General features: G+C 42.7%; 1 protein-coding gene across 5 annotated transcripts in view; it reads left to right on the top strand.

The window, feature by feature from the left end:
* The window catches only part of LOC122548881 (receptor-type tyrosine-protein phosphatase mu-like), a 701,186-nt gene that overhangs the window by 659,995 nt on the left and 14,083 nt on the right, over positions 1–27,108 (top strand). For all 5 annotated transcript variants that reach the window (XM_043687785.1, XM_043687784.1, XM_043687783.1 and 2 more), the window contains 6 exons: positions 4,353–4,469; positions 5,533–5,687; positions 7,184–7,319; positions 9,764–9,913; positions 12,775–12,948; positions 15,467–15,598. In XM_043687785.1, the coding sequence (XP_043543720.1) occupies positions 4,353–4,469; positions 5,533–5,687; positions 7,184–7,319; positions 9,764–9,913; positions 12,775–12,948; positions 15,467–15,598 (864 nt within the window). The remainder of the gene's footprint in view (positions 1–4,352; positions 4,470–5,532; positions 5,688–7,183; positions 7,320–9,763; positions 9,914–12,774; positions 12,949–15,466; positions 15,599–27,108) is intronic.

Below are 27,108 nucleotides of genomic sequence, written 5' to 3'. Positions count from 1 at the left end.
TTTTTTGTATCACTCCACTCGGAATGTACTTCTATTGCTGCTGGAGGTTCAATGGTGACTGATGGACAAGTTGTCCAATTATGGAGCAAAATAATTAGATGTAGCAGTGAAAGTGCCCAACCTTCAGCAGGAGACTATGTGCAACATCAAAGTCATTTAGGGAACTGTATAATAGAACAACGGTTTTCATTTTCTATTTTCATGGCTGTAATTTGTTGAAAAATTAAAGTTTAATAGTCTAATTAATGAAGAAACCTTATTGGCTGGATCAGTGCAAGTAACGTCCTAATGACACGCTAATGAAAACCTTGCTGCTAATCAATACGCTGACGGCAATTTGCTGTTTTTAAATAGCATCTGCCTGGTGAAGAGTTTTTTGATTGCTGTTTTGGCAGCAGTGTGTCAGCCTGCAGGGCTTATAAGGGGCAAATGCATTGAATTGAGATTTAAACCTTGTACCTTATCAGTCTTTTTCAGTCACTGTTTATTGTTCCATTTTATGCTCAAGAGTGATCAATTAAAGTGTTTTTTGCAGTACTTTGGAGAGTCCACTATTCCTATAGTAGTTATTTTGTTTTGACAGTTGAAATAATTAATGAGGAAATCAGCTCATCATAAACTCCCCTCATTTATTACATTGTCATTGAGACTAATATAGTGAAGAAGAGGCCCTTTAGCCCATCGAGCCTGCCTTCACCTATGTACAAATGGATTTGGACCACCTGGCACACTAATGTCTTTCAGGGAAGGAAATCTGCCAACCTCATCTGATTTGGCCTACACGTGACTCCAGATCCACAATAATTTAGCTGATTCTCAGCTGCCTCTGAAGTCTCAACATTAATGAAACCGGTCGGATCACCTGGCATTGGCCCAAGCACCAGAAAAGACAACAGCAGAAGCAGTCCTGTTGACACTGCAATGTGGTCCTTCTTAACATCTGGAGGCTAGTACCAAAACTGGGAGAGCTGTATCACAAACTAGTCAAGAAACAGCCTGATATAGTCACAATCACAGAATCATATCTTACAGGCAATGTCGCAGACACCACCATCCCTGGATATGTCCTGTCCCACCAACAGAATGATCAAAACATTCAAGCTGTGGAAAAGCACCTTTCTGGGTTAAGGGGAGATGTTGAAGCTTAGACAGCTACATACAAATCCCACAAGACATGGATTCCCTCTGCAAAAGGAACTCCAAGATGCTAAGACTGATGGCACAGTTGTATACAGTAGGGACAGAATTTCCCTGCGAGTCCTCAACATTGACTCCAGACTCCAAGAAGTCTCATGGCTTCAGGTTAAATGTAGTCAAGGAAACCTCTTTCTGATTACCATATACCATCCTCCATTAGTTGATGAATCAGTACTCCACCATGTTGAACAACAGCTGGAGAAAGCACTGAGAGTGGCAAAGTCACAAAATGTACTCTGGGTGGGGGATTTGGATGTCCACCATTAAGAGTGACTCAGCAACAGTACCACTGATTGAGCTGGTCGGGTCCTAAACGGCATAGCAGACTGCAACTGCATCTATCCATGACAGTATCGGTAAGAGCGACCACTGTTGAGACAATGTCCCACATTCATATTGAGAATAATGTGTTGAGTGGCATTATCACTGTGCTAAATAGGACAAACTTCAAACTGATGTCGTAGCTCAAGACTGGACATCAATGAGGCCTTGTGGGTCATTAACAAAAGGACTGTACTCCAACCCATCTGCAACCTCATGGTCAGGCATATCCCCACTCAACCCTTACCATCCAACCAGGGGATCAATGCTGGTTCAATGGAGAGTGCAGGAGGACATTAGCACCGAGCACGTCTAAAAATGAGGTGTCAACCTGGTGTTTATACAAACAGGATTACTTGTATGCTAAACAGAATAAGCAGCATGTGATAGACAGAGCTAAATGATCCTACAGCCAATGGATCAGATTGAAGTTCTGTAGTCCTGTCGCATCCACTTGTGAATGGTGGTGGACAACCAAATAACTATTGGAGGAGGAAGCTCCATAAATATCTCCATCCTCAATAATTGAAGAACTCAACAAATCAGTGGAAAATGCAAGACTGAACCATTCACAGCAATCTTCATCGAGAAGTGCTGAGTTGATTATTCATCCCAATGTTTCCAGTGCTTCCAAGCATCACAGATACCAGTTTTCAGTAAATTTGATTCACCCCGTGTAATATCAAGAAATGGTCAGAGATACTGGATAGTGCAGAGGCTATTAGCCCTGACAGCATTCTGGCAATAGTACTAGAGATTTGATCTCTAGAATTTGCTGTCCCCCTGGCTGAGTTGTTCCACCCCAGTTACAACATTGGCATCTACCAGACAATGTGGAAAATTACCCAGGTATGTCCTATGCACAAAAAGTAGGACAAATCCAACTCAGCTAATTACAGGCCGCTCAGTCTACTCTCAATCAGAGGTAAAGTGATAGAAGGTGTCAACAACAGCACTATCAAACAATAGGTGCTCAGCAATAACCTGCTTAGTGACACCCAGTTGGGTTCCACCGGAGCCTTTTGTCCTTATTACAGTCTTGGTTCAAACATGATAAAAGAGTTGAATTCCAGCGATGAAGTGAGAGTGACAACCCTTGAATCAAGGGTTTTGACTGAGTATAATACCAAGGAGCCCTAGCAGAACTGGAATCAATGGACATTGGGGGCAAACTCTCCGCCGACCTCTAGCATTTACCATGTTGACCAACCAATGTAAACTATCAGTGGCTGAGCATCTATCCAAGAAAACCTGAGCAGGCGTGAAGATCAGAAGAGTTGAAGGAAACTTCATTAGGAGTCAACCATAACACCTTATTCTGTTAAGGTCAGATTGCTGGAGAAACCACTTTCTGCAGTGAACTTTTACATATAAAGCAGCCGTTCTAGCTGCACTGCATCAGAAAACTATGTATTGTAGAAGATGCTAGTTCCAAAGGAGTTAATGTTGTCGATACATTGAGCTCCATCCATTCTGATAATGTCACATGTAGCCTTTGGGTAGGAACAGTGAGGTCCACACTATCATAGGGAGCAAAGATATTCCACACTGCTCCTGAGAATCCCAGTAATTATGCCTTAATTGTGATGTAATTGTTCTTCCTGCTATCATGTAATAATTCATCTAGTTAACAAAGAACATTGTTTTCTTCTATAAAGTGATCTATCCTCTGCCACTGATTATTAGACAGGCCCTGACACAGTATTGGCAAAAGAGGATTTGTCATGGTGGTAGTGAAATGCCTCAAACAAGCCTTCCACCTGGCTGAGGTGGTAGATACCATGAGGTGCCAGCAGTGACAATCAGGGCAACACCACACTAGGCACCAAGATGCTAAAAGGCCTTTGGCATAAGAAAACCAAACTCAGCAGTAGGGAGCTTAATGCTTCAGTGGGTGCCTGAAATGAAGGGAAGACAGAACTGGGATGGGTTTCATTTTAAAACTCCATGTTGATTACATCTAACCAAGCCTGAAGGGTTTAGCAGAAGCTTGTGAGCTATTCTAAAGATTATGGCCTTTCAGTGAAATCAAGAGCAGCTTTTGACTTACACCGGGGCTGAAATGAGGACCCTTTTAATATCTTACAATAAAACAATTCATTAAAAGCATAGCTTTTGCTAATAAAATTCATCCACTCTTGGGTACGTATTCAGAATTGAATATCTGCTCCTCACACAGCACAAGGAGTGTGTTTGCTTTGCTGAGATCCCTAGCCTTGCTTTTACTTCAAGAAGGAAGGAGAAGAATGATCTGGTGTAAGAAGCTAGTTCCAATCTAATGTGGTAATTAAATGCATTACAGGTCAATAATGAGAACTTAAAATACCAATAATTTAAATCTCAGAAAACTGCCAATTTCCAGATCATTGAAGCTCAGTGAAATTTACAGGAATATTAATAGAAAGGTCAATGCTTCCATCTGAATAATGTCAAGATTCTGCAGATTAGGAGAAAGATGCATTTGTGTTCAGGCACAAGAATCTCTGCAAGTACTCTGAACTGCAATGTTTTCGACACTTGCTTTTGTGTAAAGTTTGCAGGATAAAGTACAATTTCACAAATCCACGTAAGTAGCAACTCAAACCAGTGAGGAGATAAATTTCTGCTGCAATACAAAAAGACTGAGGAGATTGCCAGGTAATGGATCAAATCATCTCCGAAGGCCATATCTGCATTAACAAAGGAAGCTGAATCAGTGACATATTTTTGAGCATTTTCCCAGGGCTTGTTTTAAAATTTCTAAAGATAAATTCAATTTCTTAATTTGTGTGGAATATAAAAAGAGGGAAAAGTCTGCAATCTCAGGTTACTTTAATATTGCTCTCTGCTAACAGGTGAAGTGCTGCAAGTATTGGCCCGATGATACTGAAATTTACGGAGACATTAAAGTAACTCTCATTGAGACAGAGCTGCTGGCCGAATATGTGATAAGGACATTTGCAGTAGAGAAGGTAAACCCTTTGAATGTACAAATTTGGAATGAAGGGCAATATTGATTTCAAACCGATGGCTGGAGAAATCTATTGGTGAAATCTACACATGATCACATTGTGTTTGCTTGAGCAATTTATATTGCTTCTAAGCAATAGATTAAAAAGGATTAGTTACTTACATTACAACTTGAAAGGTCAAGGCCTGCAAACTGATGTGCATTAATGAGTGTCAGAGTAATTTTTTAAAAATCCCTACAGTGTGGAAACAGGCCATTTGGCCTAAGTCCACACCGACCCTCCCATCCACACCCCCCCTACCCTGTTACTCTGCATTTATCTCTGACAAATGCATCTAACTTACACATCTGTAAACACTATGGCAATTTTTTAGCATAGTCCATTCACGTAACCTGCACATCTTTGGACTGTGGGAGGAAACCCACACACAAACTGGAAGAATGTGCAAACTCCACACAGACAGTTACCCGAGGCTGGAATCGAGCCCAGGTCCCTGATGCTGTGAGGCAGCAGTGCTAACCACTGAGCTACCGTGATTGAATCTTTATCATCATATCAAAATTATTTCTTTCCAAATATAGATTTGTAGTTCTTCTGAAGGCATTTGCAACTTTTCCTCCTTTTAATAGAGTTCCAGAAAATAATGAACTGCAAAATTGCTACATTGACATGGTTTATATATGGCGTGAATTCCCAATCCAATTCCTGCAATCTCAATGTGGATTCCTAGTACCTCTCTGTGAATTCAGTGCAAATCCCTGTTATTTCAATATGATTGCCTCATCTCTCTAGTTGAAGTTTTGCCACCAGAAAACAAATCCTTGCTATCTCAGTTCTGTTATCTAAATGCGAAGTTCTATCTCGTAACTGCAATGTTTATTACATCAGAAGCTAATTGTAATTTGACTTCATTTCAAATGATGTGAAATTTGCTCATGAACTATGAAAGTTCTTCCTCCTTATCTACTATATTTATATTTTACATCCTTCTAGTCATTGTTTCCCCTGGATTTAATTACACATTTCTGAAAGTAGCTAATTTAACTTTTTCACCTTTTAACAGAGAGGTGCTCATGAGATTCGAGAGATTAGACAGCTCCACTTCACTGGATGGCCAGACCATGGTGTTCCATACCATGCTACAGGACTGCTGGGCTTTGTACGGCGGGTAAAGACAAAGAATCCAGCGGGTGCTGGCCCTATTGTGGTACATTGCAGGTAGGTCAACCATTACAGCTCAGATGGGAGAGAGTTAGACTGACTATCTAGTAAGTGTCTGGCTTAGTCCTGGACTTGAGCAGAATATGCAGCTTGGTTCAATTTCAGTGCTCCTTTAAGGACTCTTATAGCATAGAAGTCCGTATCTCTGAGCAAAAAGGTTTAGGTTTGATAATCCTTAGGAATGTAGCCCCAGAATTGGCTTTGCCACCAAAGCAGTTACTAATTAATAAGGAAATCTGACAATGAGCCCTAAAATAGGCATTCTGAAAGCAGCTTGCAGTATTATACAGCAGCACATTGGATCCAAAATTGAATGGGCGGCAGGAAGCAGAGGGTGATAATTGAGGGGTATTTCTCTAACTGGAAGTCTGTTTCCATTGGGGTTCTGCAAGGCTTGGTGCTGGGGCCCTTTCTGTTTGTGGTGTACCTGAATGAATTGGAATTAAATTTAGGGTATATTCAAGAAGTTCATCAATGACATGAAAATTGGTAGAGTGGTGAATTATTTTATTGACTCATGGATGTCATTGGCTGGGCCAGCACTTATTGCCCAACCCTAGTTGTCTTTGAGAAGGAGTTGCCTTCTTGGACCACAGCCATCCCTTTGCGACAGGTTGCCCTACAACTCCATGAGGGAGTGAATTCCAAGATTTGGATCCAGCAACACTGCAGAAAAGGCAACGTATTTCCAAATCAAGATGCTGATTGGCTTGGAGGGGAACTTGCAGATGGTGGTATTCCCATATATCTGCCGCCCTTGTCCTTCAAAACAGAATCGGGATGTTCTGGAGACCGAGCAGATATGCCTCCTGCGACTAACATTGCTGAACAGATTAATGTAAAAATAAAATGCTGTAGGCACTGGAGATCTTAAATAAAGACAATGATTGCTGGAGAAACTCACTAGGTTGGCAGCATATATGGAGAAGGAAAATGAGTTAAGATTCTGTGTCTATGACTCTTCTTCAGAACAGATGCCAGACCTACAGTGTTTCTCCAGCACTTTCTTATTATGTTACTGATCAGATTATCTGATCTTTATCATATTTCGTATTTGTGGGATACTCCATGTGCCAATTGCCCCATTCCCCGTTTCCTGCATTAGAACTACATTTCAGTACTTAATTAGTAAAGTGCTATACAATGTCCTGAGGTAATGAAAGGTGCTGTATAAATGCAAGATTTCTTCTTGTACATGATTTATGTGAGGCGATTGCGCAGATTTAATTTTCCCAAGAAACATCTCAAGTTGAGAAGAGAATAATGCACTGATAAATTGTGCCCACCTGACAATGTCCAAATTAATGAAGACCATTAACAGATCTGGGATGATTTAGTTTGTCATAAATTGTATTCATTCTACAGGCATTACAGGGTTTTTAAAAAAAAGTAAGAATTGGTAATTCTATCACATTTAGAATATGCAGTGTTTGAGTGTTTCTGACAGGCTGGGAACAATGAGCTCATATTAATTTTCTCTCTCTGTCTTTCAGTGCTGGAGCAGGAAGAACAGGCTGCTTTATGGTCATTGACATCATGTTGGACATGGCGGATAGAGAAGGGGTTGTTGATATTTACAACTGTGTCAGGGAACTCCGCTCACGCAGGGTCAACATGGTCCAGACAGAGGTACTAAATCCACAGGATCCTTTTAAGACTTAACCTCCATCTATATTGTTTACGAGTCATTTTTAATCATTCATAGAATGGGGGTATCATTGGCTATACCAGCAGTTATTGCCCATCCCTATCACGAGAGAAGAAGAATTTGGGGGTGGATCCTAATAAGATGAAGAGAAGTTGTTTCTCCTTGTGGGAGATTCTCAGACAAAAGAGCAGAATCTCAAATGAACATGTCATCCGGTCAAGACAGCAATGAGGAGAAATTTCTTCTCGGAGTGGAGTGAATCTGTAAAATCCTTTACTACCAAGAGGCTATGTTGTTAAGTATATTCAAGGCTGAGAGAGACCGATTTTTAATCAGTATGGGGGTCAATGTTATGCAAAAGGCAGAAAAGTGGAGTTGTGCATTATCAAATCAACCATGATTTCATAGCATAGAGGAGTAGACTCAATGGGCTGAATGGCCTAACTCTGCACGTATATTTCATGGTTCTATATTTATTATGAACAGTTAAATAATTTAGTAGTAGTAGAGTGAGGAGGCATGGTGCTGAGGTACAACTGGGTGCCATCTGGTGTTGTTGTTGTGGGGCATCATGCAAATGAGAAATAGGAGAGGGCAAGGACAGATTCTTAGGGAATGAAAGGTAGTGGTGCAGCAGCAAGACATGAAGCCATTGCAAGTGACCGTCTAATGATAGTTAAATGGTTAAGAATGGAACCACAGAGAGCAGTTCCACCCAGCTTGATAACAATGGAGAGGCATTAGAGGGGTATGGAAGTATAGTGTAACCAGGGGTTGTTAAGAAGGACTAAGATGGGAAATTTACCTGTGTCACAGTCACATAGGATGTCCTTATGTCCGAAGCATCAACTCTCCTGCTCCTCGGATGCTGCCTGACCTGTTGTGCTTTTCCATCGCCACACTTTTCAACTCTGATCTCCAGCATCTGCAATCCTCACTTTCTGTCATTATTAGTACTGTGACAAGGGCAGAAAACTGATGGTAGAGATTCAGGCATGGAGTTTAGATTAGATTAGATTCCTTACAATGTGGAAACAGGCCCTTCGGCCCAACAAGTGGTGGGCGGCACGGTGGCACAGTGGTTAGCACTGCTGCCTCATAGCGCCTCAGGGGACTGACTGTGTGGAGTTTGCACATTCTCCCATGTCTGTGTGGGTTTCCTCCGGGTGCTCCGGTTTCCTTCCACAGTCCAAAAATGTGCAGGTTAGGTGAATTGGCCATGCTAAATTGCCTGTAGTGTTAGGCGAAGGGGTTAATGTAGGGGGGAATGGGTGTGGGTGGGTTGTACTTCGGCGGATCGGTGTGGACTTGTTGGGCTGAAGGGCCTGTTTCCACACTGTAAGTAATCTATTCTAAACTCCACACTGACCCTCCGAAGAGTAACCCAGCCAGACCCATTTCCCTCTGACTAACGCACCTAACACTATGGGCAATTTAGAATGGCCAATTCACCTAGCCTGCACATCTTTGGACTGTGGGAGGAAACCAGAGCACCCGGAGGAAACCCACACAGATACGGGGAGAATGTGCAAACTTCACACAGTCACCCAAGGCTGGAACCGAACCTGGGTCCCTGGCGCTGTGAGGCAGCAGTGCTAACCACTGAGCCACCGTGCCACCCCTATGAAAAATGGGAACAGAGTTCAAAAACCCAGTGTGTTTAAAGTCTTTGGAAAGAAATAGTATGTTAGGATGGTAGTTTGCAAGCATGGTGGGGTCTTTGTGATAGTTAAAAATGGGCACTAAGGGTTTGCCTAAATTTGACTCCTATACAAATGAGGATTGAGTTCTTGAAGGCAAGTTCTTTGTTTGGTTTTGGTGATATTAATATTTGCAAAGAACTCAGGTCAAACTGGACTCCAAGAAGATAATCCTTAGCTCCCTATGATGATAACATTTCTAATAATGGATGATTGCTTTTGCACTGGAAGGAGAGAGGAAAGGTCAGATGAAACACTCTACAATCTGTTTTGTAACAGCACTGGCAGTTTGACTTACTGCCAATCGCATCCTAAACATTACGTTAGAGAGCCACTTACGTGACAGTGCTCTGCACAATTCTACAGCTGAGAAATGATGACTGTTTCTTGTACAGGAAGGTGGAGGGTTTTGTCTGACAATATGATTATTCAGCAGTCAAATAGTTAAAGAATGTGAAAGTAGTATTGCAGTGAATGGATAATAAAAATCAGATGTACTATGTTTGAGGATATTATTGTGCCGTAGTTTATTGCTTAATGTACACTGAAACCATTCCAGATCATTTGCTGTGATATGAATTACATCTTACTCAGCAACAAATCATTAAACTTGGTGTTCAGAAAATGCAGCTGTGAAAAGCCTTTTTGAATCATTAATTCCTGCACATAAAATGATTCCACTTTGATTGAAAATTGCATGCACTCTCTCTTCTCAAACTCAACAGGAGCAGTATGTGTTCATCCATGATGCTATCCTGGAGGCCTGTTTGTGTGGAGATACAGCAATTCCAGCCTCTCAGCTCAGGTCTGCATATTATGAGATGAATAAACTGGAGCCACAGACTAACTCCTCACAGATAAAGGAGGAGTATAGGGTAAGCAAAAGCACTTGTGAACAATGAAAACGTGTTTTCTGTAAAAGCCAGTTACATATTTTTTTGACCAATTCATTCGTGGGATCCGAGCAACACTGGATTGGCCCTTATTCGTTTCCTGTTCCTAATTACTGTTTGAGAAGGTGGTGATGAGCCTTGAACAGTGCAGGCCATCTGGTGAAGGGACACCAACAGTGCTATTGATAAGGAGTTCCAGGTCCATAAAGACCATATGGCCATAAGAGAGAGGAGCAGAAATTGGGCCATTCAGGCCATCGAGCCTGCTCTGCCATTCAATCATGACTGATAAGTTTCTAACATCATTCACCCACTTTCTCCCTGTAGCCCTTAATTTCCTTGATACACATGAACCTATCTATCTCAGCCTTAAATATATTCAATGACCTGGCCTCCACAGCAATCTATGGCAATGAATTCCACAGATTCACCACTTTCTGGCTGAAGAAGTTTCTTCTTATCTCCGTTCTAAAAGATCTTCCCTTTACTCTAAGGCTGTGCCTTCGGTCCCTACTCTCTCCTACCAATGGAAACATCTTCCCAACATCTGTTCGGGCTATTCCATATTCTGTAAGTTTCAATTTGAGCCAGCCCTCATCCTTCTAAACCCCATCAAATATAGTCCCAGAGTCCTCAAACATTCCTCATATGCTAAGCTTTTCATTCCTGGGACCATTATTATGAACTTCTTCTGAACACGCTCCAAGGCCAGTACATTCTTCCTGAGATACGATGCCCCAAATCTGCCACAATACTCCAAATGTGGTCTAACCAGAGCCTTATGGAGCCTCAGAAGTATATCCTTGTTTTTATATTCAAGTCTTCTCAAAATAAATGCCATCATTGCATTTGCTTTCCTTACTACTGACTCAACCTGCAAGATTACGTTGACAGAATCCTGGACTGGAACTCTCAAGTCTCTCTGCACTTCAGACTTCTGAATTTTCTCCCCATTTAGAAAATAGTCCATGAGTCTATCCTTCCTACCAAAGTGCATAACCGCACACTTTCCCATGTTGTACTGCATCTGCCACTTCTTTGCCCAGTCTCCTAACCTGTCCAAATCCTTCAGCAGCCTCCCCATCTCCTCAATGCTACCTGTCCCTCTACCTATCTTTGTATCATCTGCAAATGTAGCCAGAATGCCCTCAGTTCCTTCATCTAGATCGTTAATATATAAAGTGAAAAGTTGCGGTTGCAACTCTGAGCCTTGCGGAACATCACTTATCACTGGCTAGCACCCTAAGAAGGACCCTTTTATCCCAACTCTCTGCTTTCTGCCAGATAACTAATCTTATATCCATGCTAGCACCTTACCTCTAACACCATGGGCCATTATCTTACTCAGGTTCAAATCCTGATCAAAACAAATCCACATCCTCAATGTGATTGAATTTGCTTCACTTACCAAAAAGCCTGTGTGGGCATTGGGGTGCAGGGAAACTTTGGGGTGGTGGTGAGGGTGCTGTTGCTGATAGAGAAGTGAGGTGATTTTAAAGCTCTACAATGTCAGTTAATAGACAGAAGGAGTATATTTGCATCATCTTGCATTCATCACCAAACTAGAACAAGAACCAAATAACCTTGATATGATTAAATAGGGTGAGAGAAATCACAAACTCATTTAGTTCTTGGGGTTATCTAATAGAATCCAATACATCATTGAAGGTGACACTTTTAGATCCAAAATGGATGGCACTTGTTTCAGGTTTTCTCATAGTGAATCACAATCTTGTTCACGCCACTAATGGGCAAAGGAAGCAGGGCCATGTGTCATATACCAGAGATGAAGAGCCAATGCCATGGTATGAGAGAATGCAAGTTCCAATCTGAGCATAGTCTCCAAACTGGGGATGCCGATGACAGGTATCTCCATCAAGGAGGGATTAACTATCGAGTTGGACCTGTGAATCTGGTTTTTGTTTTAAATTCATCCACAGGATGTGGGCATCACTGGATGGGCCAGCATTTGTTGTTGTTCCCCAGTTGCCCAGAGGGCAATTAAGAGTCAATCACATTGTTGTGGGTCTGGAATCACATGTAGGCCAGACCAGGTAAAAAAGGCAGATTTCATTCCTAAAGGGAAGTTAATGAAACAGGTGAGATTTTCCTGACTATGGACAATGGTTTGATAGTCATCATTAGACTCTTATTTCCATATTATTATTGAATTCAAATTCCAAAATCTGCTGGGGTGGGATTCGAACTCAGGTGCGCAGAACATTTCCTGGATCTCTGGATTAATAGTCTAACAATAATACCACTTAGCCATTGCCTCCCCTCTAATCCTTCTGATTTGATCTGCTGGATCTACTCAACCACTCATCGAACAGGATGCTCTCAAAAGTTTGTTTGGGTGAAATGGACCAATCAAGGATTTAACATTGTGGTGGGCAGGTGAGGTGGGTGTATAGGGGAGCTGGTGGGTGAGCAACAGTAACCCTGACATACGCGCACATATCTTTCAGTAAATGGTTATTGGTGGTAAAAACGAATGTAGAAAGGAAAATTCAAGGTGAAAAGTGGAAATACTTTTAAAATTAATTCTGTGGCAGCAGTGGAGAAGTTAACAATTAGACAGATTAACATGTGAGGGTCTGGATAAATACACAGTTCAAGTGCCATATTTGTGATGTAAACCATGATAATGATTTGGTGATATTTATGAATTTGGTGCCCTGAAACAAGAGGCTTTACCTCTAAGAGGTCACTTGCCTTTTGAATCAGTTGGATAGAGTCTACAGCAAGACAACCTATCAAACAAAGGAATAGGGTCAAAGGGTGAAAGGGGCTCCTCTCAGGCCATATTCTTGTGTCAAATATTTGTCATTTATCTTTATAAGACTCTTAACATGGTGACCCCAAACCTACGAGTGGAGGACTGCAGTATAGCACTTCTACCACGAAACCATGAGAAGAATCGATGCATGGATGTCCTCCCACCAGACAGATGCCTCCCATTCCTGATCACAATAGATGGCGAAAGTAGCAACTATATCAACGCTGCCCTAATGGATGTAAGTAACTGTTGTTCTTTCCAATAATGAGATCTACAAGAAGCCTCAAGACAATGCATTTTCTGTTTTCTATTTCCCACTTACTTTTTTATTTTTTCCATTTCTTCAATGTTTAATTGATCATTTTAAAGATAATATATTAAATACATCTCATCACTCATTACATATAACATCAGTGGAGTATAAATTCAAATGTCATGGATATAAATCCTATGTTTTAAACAATGTGGTGTGGTAGAAATTGTTGGTTTACCACAGGCATGGCTACAGCTGAGCCATGTGGATCACACAATGATTTCAATAAAATACGATACAATTAAACATATTTCACAAAAATCTTCTATCATTCAGTATGAACCTTTCTAATCTTTCTTTGTCACCAAAATTTGCATTAGAGCATGGATCTACCAGAGTCAAAACATCTTATTAGAGCTTCTTGTTTTTGGTCTGGAGCTTTTTAGAAATATTCACCCAGTGAGACCCTACAGACGTGTCACCACTGCCCGTCTGAACTACAGCGAGGAGCTACTGATCCGTTCTTGTGTTATGTCTTGTTGCACCTGCTCTTCATTGGTTGAGTTTCCTCTGCCAGCCTGTGGCAACTATCTTTTACTTTGTTCTTTAGTGGGATGGAGGCTTCCAGCATTCAGCGTCCAACACAAAAATATAAAAAAAGGCAGAATACTGTTGATGCCGGAAATCTGAAACAAATGCAGAGCATGCTGAAGAAACTCAGCAAGGCTGTCAGGGTCTGTGGAGAGTGGAAGACAGTTAATATTTCAAGTTCAGTATGACTTCTTAAGCTCTGAAGATGAATCATAAAACATTATCTCTGTTTCTGTCTCCACAGATCCTGACAGACTTGCTGAGTTTCTACAGCGGGCTCTGTGTTTATTTCCTAACTGACTGAATTTAAATTCTATTGGTTGCCGTGTCAGGCAGGAAAATGTTGTTCAGACCACGTCAGATCTGCCATAATATTACGAACCGTCTATAAATGCTCAATGGGCTGAATGACTTGATCCCACTCCTAATTTGTATCTTTTTTTACATCCTCCCAGAAATTAGCCTGGGCTAACCTGGCCCTTTGTATCATTAGTGCAGTGACATTACCATTCCTTCACCCAGCATCCCATATTCTGATTGCTCAAGCTGACTACATTAACTGCTCCTTCCTCCAGACCTTGTTGCTAATTATACAGCACTGTATGATTAGATTAGATTAGATTAGATTACTTAGTGTGGAAACAGGCCCTTCAGCCCAACAAGTCCACACCGCCCCGCCGAAGCGCAACCCACCCATACCTCTACATTTACCCCTTACCTAACACTATGGGCAATTTAGCATGGCCAATTCACCTGACCTGCACATCTTTGGACTGTGGGAGGAAACCGGAGCACCCGGAGGAAACCCACGCAGACACGGGGAGAACGTGCAAACTCCACACAGTCAGTCGCCTGAGGCAGGAATTGAACCCGGGTCTCTAGCGCTGTGAGGCAGCAGTGCTAACCACTGTGCCACCGTGCCGCCCCCAACTGTATGGTGGTGCTATAGTTCAAGCAACCCATAAAGCATCTACTGAATGCCATCCAGTTGCTTTGACTAGTCCTTTGCCCTGTGGGAAACGGACATCTCATCTTTATGAAGGGAAAGAATAGAGAAAATGATCGATGAGAAACATTTGCCCAAACCCATTGGCTGGCTGGTTGTAAGCAGTAGTAGGACACCGAGTATGCAGTTTGTAATTCAGCACATAGCAAGTTTTCAGTCATAAGCAGGGATGTATGCCAGTTGGGGGCAGCCACTGTGAGAGGGGAAGAGGCAAATTGAAAATCAGAAGCAGAGGGTGAACCGACTCCAGCTGATCTCATACTTTTACTATGTGCTGTGTTCAACTGGCAGTGTCTGTTAGACCTCCTGGCTCGTGTCTAAATCATGACATGTATGAATTTGAGAAAGCAAGGAGGGAAAGATCACTGAGAAATGAGGAGGACTGTTCAAATTCTTTGTCCTGCCCAGCCTAGCCTGATGCTGTCCTCATTTCACATGCACACACAGACACACTCAAGCATAATCACACATGCTCACCATCATACATACCATACACGTGGGCACATATCATCGCATATACATACACCCATAGGTAGACTCATACTTCCCAGTAGGTGCTACAGGACTGAAACCAGGAAATGTTTGGTTTGCAGGAGTAAGCTATTCCTGACATCTCAACTGTTGACTCAGCTGGGATTAACAAACATAACAGAGGAACGAAGCTGAACTTTCCTGCTTTTCGTGACTCACTGCCACACCACAAGTGATTCATCTACTCAGCCATTTGGGAAAGTATAGTTTTTTTGGCAATGTTGAGAAGTGAAAACAATGGAAACATTGGGTCAAAGTTGAGAGACTTTGTCGGGGTAGCAGCAGCTACTTGTAGGCTTGGGGTCCCTCTGACAATATGTGCAGCGAGGAAAGAAAAAGCCAGTTGTATCATCCTTTCTCTTATTTCCCACACAGAGTTACAAGCAACCTTCAGCTTTCATTGTTACTCAACATCCCTTACCGAACACTGTGAAGGACTTCTGGAGGCTCGTGTTAGACTACCACTGTACTTCAATCGTCATGCTCAATGATATGGACCCTGCACAGGTAGGTGTAAACATAAGACTAATAAGAATAGGGGAACGTGTTGGGAAATATCCAGCAGATCCGACAGTTGCTTTGGAGAGAGAAACACTTGAGGTTGAGTGCGTTTCAGATTTACAAGCAGGGTTGTTTCTAGTTTGTTTGCTTTGGATAGAGGATTGGTTAGTTAAGAGGAAGCAGACAGTAGGAATCAATAGATCATTTCCACATTAGCAAGCTGTAACCACAGGGATCAGTGCTTGGGCCTCAGCAATTTATGACCTATATCAATAACTTGGATGCAGTCACTAATAACTCAAAGATGCAAAGGACAGTAAATTGTAAGAGGATAGGAATATGCAATGGGATGTAGATAGGCTTAAGTGAGTGGAGAAAAATTTGGTAGGTGGAACACAATGTCGTGAAGTGAGAATTTGTCGACATTGGCAAAAAGAATAGAAAAATGGCAAACCAAACCATTTGTGCAAAGAGAAATTGCACAGCTCTGTGCTACATACTTGGATATCTGGTGTATGAATCACTAAAGCTAGTTTCTGGATACAGAGGAAGGAAGGAAAATTGAATGTCAAACTTGTTGCAAAGGAAATCTAGTATAAAGCGGGGATGTTTTGCTACAGTTATATAGGACATTGATGAAACCACATCAGGAGTACTGAGTCCAATTTTGTTCTTTTTATTTAAGAAAGGAAATGATTGCATTAGGAGCAGTTCAAGTAAGGTTCACTTCACTGATTTAAAAATAAGTGGTCTCCCATTTAAGACAGAGATGAGGAGCAATTTGTTTTTCCTTAGACTGTCATTAATCTTTCCCAGGCAGTGGTGGTGGCTGGTTTAGGTAGATTCTTGACTAACAAGGGAATAAAAAGGTAGCCCGTATACAGAACAGTAGAGTTGAGGCCACAATCAGATAAGCCACGATGATCTTGTCAATTGGCCGATCAGGTTTGAAGGGCTGAATAGTCTACTCCTAAGTTGTATGTTTGTATGTGCAGGAAGAATGCAGCAAGGCGTTTTGTGGGAAGAATCTATTAGACTGTGAAGTTCAGACCAACTCAGAACAGTAGCAGGCTGCAAGGCTCTGCCAATTAGTGAGGTCTAATTACACCACATTCCCAACTACCCCAAATAACCTTTCACCCCCTTACCTTGCTTAACAAGAATCCAGCACCACTCTAAGCAAGAATCTATCTACCTCTACCTTAAAAATATCCAAAGACTCTGCTTCCACTATCCTCTAAGAAAAAGAGTTTCATGACCCTCTGTGAGAAAAAAAATACTTCTATCTGTATCAAATTTTGTAACAATGCCCCCTCATTTTTAAATAGTGATCCCTCGTTCTAGATTCTCCCACAAGAGGAAACATTCTTTCTACATCCATCCTGTCAAACACCCTCAGCATTTTCAATGTTTCAATCAAGTCACTCCTTGCTTCTCCAACATCACTCTGAGCAGGTTGAATAGAAAATATCTACCCATTGTGTAAAGACCTATTTTCCAGAAACTTGCTCAAACAAAAGAGAGTGTTGGAAAGAAGTTGAATTTCTCCAAACTCTTCATCAAAGTAAGTGCAAGAGGGAAAATAATAAATTCTCACACCTATTATGTGCCTGCCAATTTCTTTTCCTGATAGAAAATTAATGTAATCACAGAAAGCAAGGTTTTCATGAGATGAAAAGCATAAATTGAAGTCAACACTGAAGGACTGTAATGGACCTTCTTTAAGGGCACTTTGTTTAAAATCCTTCTTCGAATGTTTTCTTTGACCAATGGCATTTTATTACTGACATGAGGTGCAGGCATTCGGCTCTTCAAATTGAAATCAGTGAGAGTTTGAAAAGCAAAAGAATTATATTCATGTAACAGGTTAGACTCTTCGGAATTGTGCAAGCTTGATTTTCCTTTAGAATTTATTCACCTTGGGATACTCATTAATAAAGCTTTCTCCTGATGGCATGAAATGGTGATAAGTGAGATGGGCAATGGGGGTTGAACAGAAAATGGGAGATTAAAAGACTCAGGTAAAAGGAAGTGACAGATTTACTGACCGTTAAGCCTTTTTACAAGATCTCAGTTCTTTGGGAACAGGTTATTGTCACAGCTGTTGTCAGGTCTGCAATGTGGACATTTAGAGAGGTGAACAAACTCCTACTCTTTCGTTCTAATTGATTAGAATCCATTTGTCTGTTTAAACAAACAAGCAACATTATGCTTTACATTTCTCTCCATCAATATTTTGTCCCATGTGAATATTTATTGTAATATTGAGAGCTGCTGGTGCACATTACTCATTGGCTGCTGCTTAGTTTATTTGTGATGAAAGCCGAAAACATTGGAAATACTTAGCAAATCTGACAGGATCTGTGATTACAGAAGCAGAATTAATAGCAGGGATGTTACCTGCTGGGAAGAGGGTTTGGAGACATAGGAAATAAGAGCAGGCAGAGGTCATTTAGCCTCTTGTGCCTGGTGCACCATTCATTAGGTTATGGCTGATCTTGTATCTCAACGCCATTTTCTGCACTATCTCCATATCCCTTGAAATCCTTAATCTGTAGAAATCCATTCATCTGTGTCTTGAATCTATTTCAAGGACTGAGGCTGGGAGTGAGCATGAATCATAAATCAGTTACCCAATATGGTCCTAGCTTCTGCCACTTTTTCCAGGAGCAGTTTCTGTGTGACGAACCAGCAGCAAGCAGGAGCCAGTCAATAGCAAATCCTGGTTGCACATGTTATCTCACCGTGTCTTACTAAACTTGCCTCGTTAATTCACGACACATTCCATCCCAACCTTAAATTCACCTGGACTATCTCTGACACTTCCCTCCCCTTCCTGGACTTTTTCTCCATCAACGGTGACTGACTCAACACTGACATTTTCTACAGACCCACCGACTCCCACAGCTACCTGGATTACACCCCCTCCCACCCTGCCTCTTGAAAAAATGCTATCCCTTATTCCCAAGTTCTCTGCCTCCACCGCATCTGCTCCCAGGAGGACCAGTTTCACCACAGAACGCATTAGATGGTCTCCTTCTTTAAAGATCGCAATTTCCCCTTCCATGTGGTTGATGATGCTCTCCAGCAGATCTCATCCACTTCCTGCACCTTTGCCCTCGAACCCCACCCCTCCAACCGCAACAAGGACAGAATTCACCCGATCCTCACCTTCTACCCTACCAACCTCTGTATACATCGCATCATCCTCTGCCATTTCTGCCACCTACAAATGGACTCCACCACCAGAGATATATTTCCCTCCCCACCCCTATCTGCTTTCCGTAAAGACCGTTCCCTCCATGACTACCTGGTCAGGTCCATGCTCCCCCAACAACCCACTGACCCCTCCCATCACCTTCCCCTGCCACTGCAGGAATTGCAAAACCTGCACCCATGCCTCCCTCCGCACCTCCGTCCAAGGCCCCAAAGGAGTCTACCACATCCATCAAAGATTCACCTGCACTTCCTCACATGTCAATTACTGTTTCCGTTGCTCCCACTGCAGTCTCCTGTATATTGGGAAGACAGGACGCCTACTCACAGAGCACTTGAGATAACATCTCTGTGACACCTGAACCAATCAACCCCACGGCCCCGTGGCTGAATACTTCAACTCCCCCTCCCACTCCGCCAAGGAAATGCAGATCCTGGGCCTCCTCCATCACCATTCCCTTACCACTCAATGCCTGGAGGAAGAACGCCCCATCTTCCACCTCAGGACCCTCCAACCCTACGGCATTAATGTGGATTTCACCAGTTTCCTCACTTCCCCTCCCGTCACCTTATCCCAGTTCCAAGCTTCCAGCTCAGCACTGCCCTCATGATCTGACCCACCTGTCTTTCTTCTCACCTATTCGCTCCACCCTCCTTTCTGACCTATCACATTCACCCTCCCCTCCACCCACCTATTGCACCTCAGCTACCTTCCCCCCAACCCTACCCCATCCCATTTATCTCTCCACCCTGAGGCTCCCAGCTTCATTTCTGATGAAGGGCTTTTGCTCGAAATGTTGGTTTTCCTGCTCCTCGGATGCTTCCTGACCTGCTGTGCTTTTCCAGCACCACACTCTCGTCTCTAATGTCCAAACCTGCAGTCCTCACTTTCGCCTTGTTACTTACCCATCATGCCACTTTGGCATCTCTTATGTCTAATTTCCACCACATCTTACCACACACCATTCCCAGAGCAGTTCGCCATGTGGCTATGCTGGAACTCACCAGTATCGCTTACATCCGTTCCATCTTTAAAAGCCCATTGTGTACCCAGACAAGTTGGACTACTAAGGTACCCACCTCCCATCAGGACTCATATTCTACCACTCTCACTATTGCCTGAAATACCTTCCCCACTTTGTGTCATCCATCCCAACTCCTATCAACATCACTCGGGTCACCTCCCCACCTGCATCAGCAATAATAGCTGTGCCACCCACTTTCATCTTCCATTATACCTGCCTCTCCCTCATTCGAGGAGCAAAATAATTGACGCTAGGGCAGAAAGAGCCAAGACCGATGGTGTACTAGCTGTCACTTGGCTCCTCACCTCTAATGAGGGGAGCATCCTGACCCTGACCACTCCAACACAGGCCTGAACAGGTATCGGAGGCTGCTGTTGACTTACTGTGCTTGGAATCACAGAGCAAAGGTTATCTCCCTTGACTTGACTGAGGACTGTAGTAAAAAGAGCCTAGTATCGCTGGCTGAGGGGGAAAGGTGCAAAAAAGGCATAAAAAAGCAAGTCAATATAATTCAACTAAATGGGCTCAGAGTGAGTGAGCACTATCAAAGAAAACAAACAGGCCAGAGATACCCACTCTAACCTGTCCCCTTCTGAAATTGCCGCACTTCACTCCCTTAGGTCCAACACTTAACTTTATTATCAAACCAGCTCACAAAGTTGATCCTGTTGTAGTCTGGCATTCTGATCTTTACTTTGTGGAGGTTCAGTGCCTACTCTCGAATAGTCCTTCCTTTCATCCCCAGGCCGTGACCCCACATCTGAACATTACCTCTGGAGATCTCCCCCACTGCCTCCAACCTTGTGGTCTCCCAACTCTGGACAGCCCACTTCTACCTTCTTCCCAAAATGCACAAACTAGACTGCCCCAGTGAGTCCACTGTATAAGCTTGTTCCTGCTCCACTGAGCTCATTTCCTTCTACATTGACTCCATCCTCAGTCCACTTGTTCAGAACCTGCCCATCTACATCCGCGATTCCTCTGATGCCCTCCACCATATTGACATTTTCCAGTTCCCTGGATCTAACTGCGTCCTGTTTACCATGGATGTCCAATCCCTCTATAACCCCATTCCTACCAGGATGGTCTGAGAACTCACGGCTTCTTCCTTGACTAGACATCTGCACAATCCCCATCCTCCACCACTGTCTTCTGCCTGGCTGAACTCGTTCTCTCACTGAACAATTTCTCCTTTCATTCATCTAACTTCTGCCAAATCCAAGAATGGCTATGGGCACCGCATGGATCCCAAATATGCCCTGCTGCTTTATGGGATTTGTGGAACCATCCTTGTTCCAGTCTTACACTGGCCCGTTCCCACAACCCTTCCTTCGGTACACTAGTGACTGTCTGAGTGCCGCTTCATGCTCCCGTCAGGACTTTGAAAACTTCATTCATTTTGCCTCCAATTTTCACCCCTCTGTGACTTTCACATCATCCATTTCAGACATTTCCCTTTCTTTCGTTGACCTCTCAGTCTCCATTTTGTTGAATAAACTGTCCACTGCAATCCACTACAAAGCCACTGACTCCCATAGCTACCTTCACTACGCTCTTCACATCTCATGACCTGCATCCCATTCTCCCAGTTGCTTCGCCTATGTCATATCTGTTTGAATGATGCCACCTTCTAAAACAAAGCTGCTGATATGACTTGCTTCCTCCACAACCGTGATTTCCCACCCACCATGGTTGACAGGGCCCTCAACCACAGCCGACCTATCACCCGTGCTTCTGCCCTTGTCCCTTCCCATCACTCATAACAGAGTGATCAGGTTCCCCTTGCCCTCACTTTTCAACCCACCAGCATCAAAGGATCATCCTCTGCCGTTTCAGAAAACGTCACCACCAAGCACATCTTTCCCTCTCTACTCGTGTCTACACTTTTCGGGGATTGTTCCCTCCAGGACACCCTAGTCCATTTCACAACCACTAACACCATCCCCTTCTCTATGGCACCTTCCTATGTAACGACAGATGGTGCAATACCTGCCCCTTCACCTCCTCTCTGCTCATCATCCAAGTGACTGAACAGTCTTTCCAGGTGAAACAGCATGTCACCTGTACCTCTTACAATCTTGTGTATTGTATTCACTATACCCAATGTAGCCTATTCTACATTAAGAAACCAAATACAGACTGGGTGATTGTTTTGCAGAACACCTCTTGTCTTTGTGCAAGCAGGATCCTGACCTTCCTATAGCCAGTCATTTTAACACAGCGTCCTGCTCACATGCCCACATGCCTGTCCTTAGCTTGCTGCTGTGTTCCAGTGAATCACAGCGCAAACTGGAAGAACAACATCTCATCTTCAGACTAGGCACTTTACAGTTTTCTGGACTTAATTATTGAGTTCAACACCTTTAAAGTGTGAACCAACCCCCTTTCCTTCCGTTTCTTGTTATCATGTCCTTCCGCCCCCCATTCCACTCAGGTCTGGCAGGAGACACACCACTGTCTCTGCCATTCTCACATTCCAGTCACTTAATCTGAACTATCAACATCTTTTCTTCATCAGCACCTTTCACCCACTACTTCAACCCTCACCCCTCCCAAACTATAGCATAAATGCTGCCCCCTACACACTTCACTCCAACTCTGATGAAGAGTCATCTAGACTCAAAACACAAACTTGCTCTCTCTCCATTGATGCTGTTCACCCACTGTGATCTCCAGCATTTGTTGTTTTCAGGCCAGAGATACAGCCTGATCTGGTTCATGAGCTAGGTGTGTGTCCCTGAATGCACAGTACTCTTGTTGCAGCATTACAATCAGAATTCCTGTTAGTGTGCAGATGCGTACTGTAAGTGGTTGAGAGAGATGCATGAGGATTCTTAGATGTTGACATGTTAGATGCCAATATCCATGTAAATAGGATATTAGTGCCCATGGAGCATGCCCGAAGTTATTGGTGCCCTGTCTCTAACATGGAGGTCGTTCAAAGCAAGCGGTGAGCTGAATCCATCAGGCTCTGGTTTTATTGGTGAGTTTTCCTGATGTTAAGCTTGTTTGGTGAGTTTGGTAAGATGGAAGGTTGAATATTAATGAGACGGGTTGGCCTGTTAACATGGCATTCAACAACCAATAATCAGTTGGCAATTTGCCGCTGCTTAGTGAGAATCTCATCAGGCCACTTTTGAAAAGTAGAAACGCAGTGGTGCTGGAAGAGCACAGCAATTCAGGCAGCATCCGAGGAGCTTCAAAATCATGTCAATATTGGTCTTGCCCTACTTATTCCCCAATTCTGTCACAGCCAACATCACTCAGACCCCTTTATGATTCTGCCCTATGTCTGGAAAATTCAGCCCAATTCTTTGGGTCTCTCAGCCAAACATTCTGTCCTTTCTTTGAGGATGAATTAAAAATAATTAGCATGTTTTCCATCCTCCTATTCACACAATCATTGAATTTCTAATTTCTTTTCAACTTTATTTGTCTTACGATAAGTTCATTCACAAATATCATTCACTTTGGTGCACAGCTGCAATCCCTGAAAGAAAATCCATACTGGCCCAACCCATGTTGTTTATCTTAAAGTGGAGTGCCAATAAAACCAGTTGATTTCAAAGTACAGTGGGATTTTTTAATTGGTTGTTTGATATGTGCCTATGATTATTATGGCTTTCCACATTTGTTGTGTGCTGCAGAGTGCTCATATTGTTCAGAAGGTTTTAATCAGGGCCAAAAGATTCTTAGAGGACAGGGTAATTGAATCCACTGGCCCAAACCATCATTTGCCGGATGTATATAAGACATAGGAGCAGAAGTTAGCCATTCAGCCCATCAAGTCTGTTCTACTATCAATGAGATCATGGCTGATCTGGTAATCCTCAAATCCACATTCGTATCGTTTACCCATAGCCATTGATTCACTTACTGATTAAATCTCTGCCTGCCTCAGTTTTAATATATTTAACAACCCAGCCTTGAAAGCCCTCTGTAGTAAAGAATTCCACAATTTCACTATCCCCTGAGAGAAGCAGAAATTCCACCTCATCTCTGTTTTAAATGGGCAAGTTTTATTCTAAGATCATGCCCTGTAGTCCTATACTCTCTCAGAAGGGGGAAAAAAAATACCTCTCCATGTCCACCTTTACAAGTCTAAAGTGAATCTTGTATGTTTCACAAAAACATAAGAACTAGGAGCAGGAGTAGGCCATCTGCCCATTGAGCCTGCCCTGCCATTCAATAAGATCATGGCTGATCTTTTCAAGAACTCAGCTCCACTCACCTGCCTGCTTACCATAACTCTTAATTCCTTTACTGTTCAAATATCTATCAATAAGGTCTCCTTTCATTCTTCTGAAGTCCAATATGTAGAGGCCCAATCTACTAAATCTCTCCTCATAAGACAGTCTCTCTATACATAATATAGCCTAGTGAACCTTCTCTGAATTGTCTCCAATTCCAGTATATCTTTCCCTTAGATAAGAGGCCCAAAACTGTTCACAATATTCCAGCTGTGATCTATCTAGTGTTTTGTATAGTTTTAGCAAGAATTTCCATATGTTCTGACTGGTGACCCTGCTCCCAAAAGCACCCTGATCCTGCATTACAAATATTGAGACAATATTTTTTCTGGAATTGTTCAAAGTCCGTCAGTTTACATTTGCCAATAACACATCAGCTGGAGATTGAAAGCAACCCCCTCCCACCCCTCTCCACACCGCTCCCTCCTGGGAGTACAGATTTACAATTTAGCTGATCTGTTATTAAGAAGCTAACTGCTGGGGAAATGTGAGACACAGATAAAAGAACAAATTTCGACAGGCAGTAAATATGAATGAAAATTCAACCATTCATCAATTAACAGCAGGGGTAGCTACAATGATTTAAAAGCATCCAGATTTTGCACTGTGATACATACAATGATTTCAGATGTTTATTCATGAACCATCAGTTATTTTTTCTCTATCATTCTCTACAGATCAAACTTATTTACTTAAAACTGAAATAGAATCAATTATTTCTAGACCATTAACTTGTCTATCTGCAAAATATACTTTAAAGGTTTTTGAACATGAGGACTGAGAATATAAAAGTTAGAAGCAGGGTAGCTTCTCATGCCTGCTCCACCAATCAATACAATCATGGCTTGTCTTCAGCTTCAATTCCACTTTCCCAGTCCACCACCTAAACCATTGACTGTGTCTATACTTCCCACTGCCTTGGGAAAGCAACCAATATAATCACAGACCCCTCCCACCCCAGCTATACTCTCTTGCACCCTCTTCCTTTGGGCAAAAGATATAAAGCTTGAATACACATACAAATAGATTGAAGAACAACTTCTTTCTCGTTGTTGTCAGAAATTTGAACAAACTCTCAGATGTTAATTCTGATCCCTCCCTCTCTGCACCTTCTCAGCAGCTGTAAGACTGTAATCTGTACTTTGTTCTGCTACCCTGATGCACTTTGTGTGGTACAATCAGCCTGTACAGCACGCAAAACAGTACTTTTCACTGTATCTTAGTACAACAATCAAGCAATGTCACTGGACTAATAGAGTAGACTAGCTTTTACTTGTCATTTCTAACATATACACCTGATACAGTAAAAACGAGACAGTGTTCCTCCAATACCAAGGGTGCTACATGGACAGCACAAACTGCACAATGATGCATGGCATAAAGTGTAAGAGAAGTGCAAAACACGCAAGTTACAGCATAATAGATGGATGATAATAATAGGCATTTTTCTAGCAGCAATTTGAAGTCATGCAAAGAATTTCAGATGGGAAAGAATCCAATCAAACTGTGTGAAAGAGCCTGATGGCTTGAAGGAAGAAACAGTCTGGCTGTGAGAGATCGAATGTTCCGGTATCTTCTGCAAGATGGCAGGAGGGAGAAGAGTTTGAGTGAGGGTGTATGGAGTCATCCACGATGCTCTTAGTCTTTCGGTTGCAGCGTGTGGTGTAAATTTCCGTAATGGAGGGAAGAGAGAGCCCAACGATCTTCTCAGCTGTCTTCACTATCCATTGTAGGGTCTTACAATCCCAGACAGTGCAATTCCCAAACCAGGCAGTGATGCAGCAGTTCAAGGTGCTCTCAATGAACCCTCTGTAGAATGTGGGGAGGATGGGGGGGGGGGGGGGGGGGAAGGGGGGGACTTTCCTCAGCCTGCACAGAAAGTAGAGATGCTGCTGGGATTTCTTGGCAATGGAGCTCGTGTTGAGGGACCAGGTGAGATTCTCTGCCAGGTGAATCTCACAATCTCAACGGGGAGCTGTCGACGTCCAGCAGAGAGTGGTCACTCTGTGCCCTCCTGAAGTTAACAACCATCTCTTTCATCTTGTCCATGTTCAGAGACAGGTAACCTCAGGTAAATATTCTCAGAGCATTGGTTCAAATGCTACTGTAGTAGCTGATGAAATTTGAATCCAATAAAATCTGAAATGGTAAGATGGTCACCAATGGTGACGATGTAGCCATTGTTATAAAACCCATCTGGTTCACTAAACGAAAGTGAGGACTGCAGGTGCTGGAGTTTAGAGTGGAGAGTATGGTGCTGGAAAAGCACAGCAGGTCAGGCAGCATCCGACGAGCAGGAAAATCAACATTTCAGGCAAATTCTATTCTCACGTAAGAATCTACGCAAGCTCTGTTGTTCTCCTGTTGGCATTTATTTACTTGTCAGATTCACATTGATAACTTCCAAGGCTTTTGCCCAAAATGTCGCTTTTCCTGCTCCTCGATGCTGTCTGACAGGCTGTGCTTTTCCAGCACCACCCTCTCGACTGGTTCACTGAACCCCGTTAGGGAAGGAAATCTGTCATCATTACCTGCTCTGACCTACATATGACTAGATCCACAACAACCTAGTTGATTGTTGTGGTTCTGTTCGCCGAGCTGGGAATTTGTGTTGCAGATGTTTCGTCCCCTGTCTAGGTGACATCCTCAGTGCTTGGGAGCCTCCTGTGAATCTAGTTGATTCTTAACTGCACTCTGGGCATGAGTCAACCAGATGGACAATAAATGTTAATGTACCCAGTGACTTCCATGTTCCATGAATGAATTTAAAAATTCCAATGATTGACAACGTTTTAAGTGAAGATATCCTTATTTCAGTCTTAAATGATCATCCCTCTATGCCGATACTATGTTGCAGATTTACCCATTAGGGAAACAACCTCACAATATCTATCATCTCAAGCGCCTTCAGAATTTTGTATGTTTTAATGAGATCACCTCTTATTCTTCAGTAGTCTGGAAAATTATCTCTAATTTACTCAGTCTCTCATCATAGGGAAACCAATCACCAAGGGGAACAAACTAA

Source organism: Chiloscyllium plagiosum, chromosome 4 (genome assembly GCF_004010195.1).
Source record: "Chiloscyllium plagiosum isolate BGI_BamShark_2017 chromosome 4, ASM401019v2, whole genome shotgun sequence".
NCBI classification, from domain to species: Eukaryota; Metazoa; Chordata; class Chondrichthyes; order Orectolobiformes; family Hemiscylliidae; genus Chiloscyllium; species Chiloscyllium plagiosum.
The sequence above is the reverse complement of the archived record's forward strand: the minus strand, read 5'-3'. Positions and strand labels throughout refer to the sequence as shown.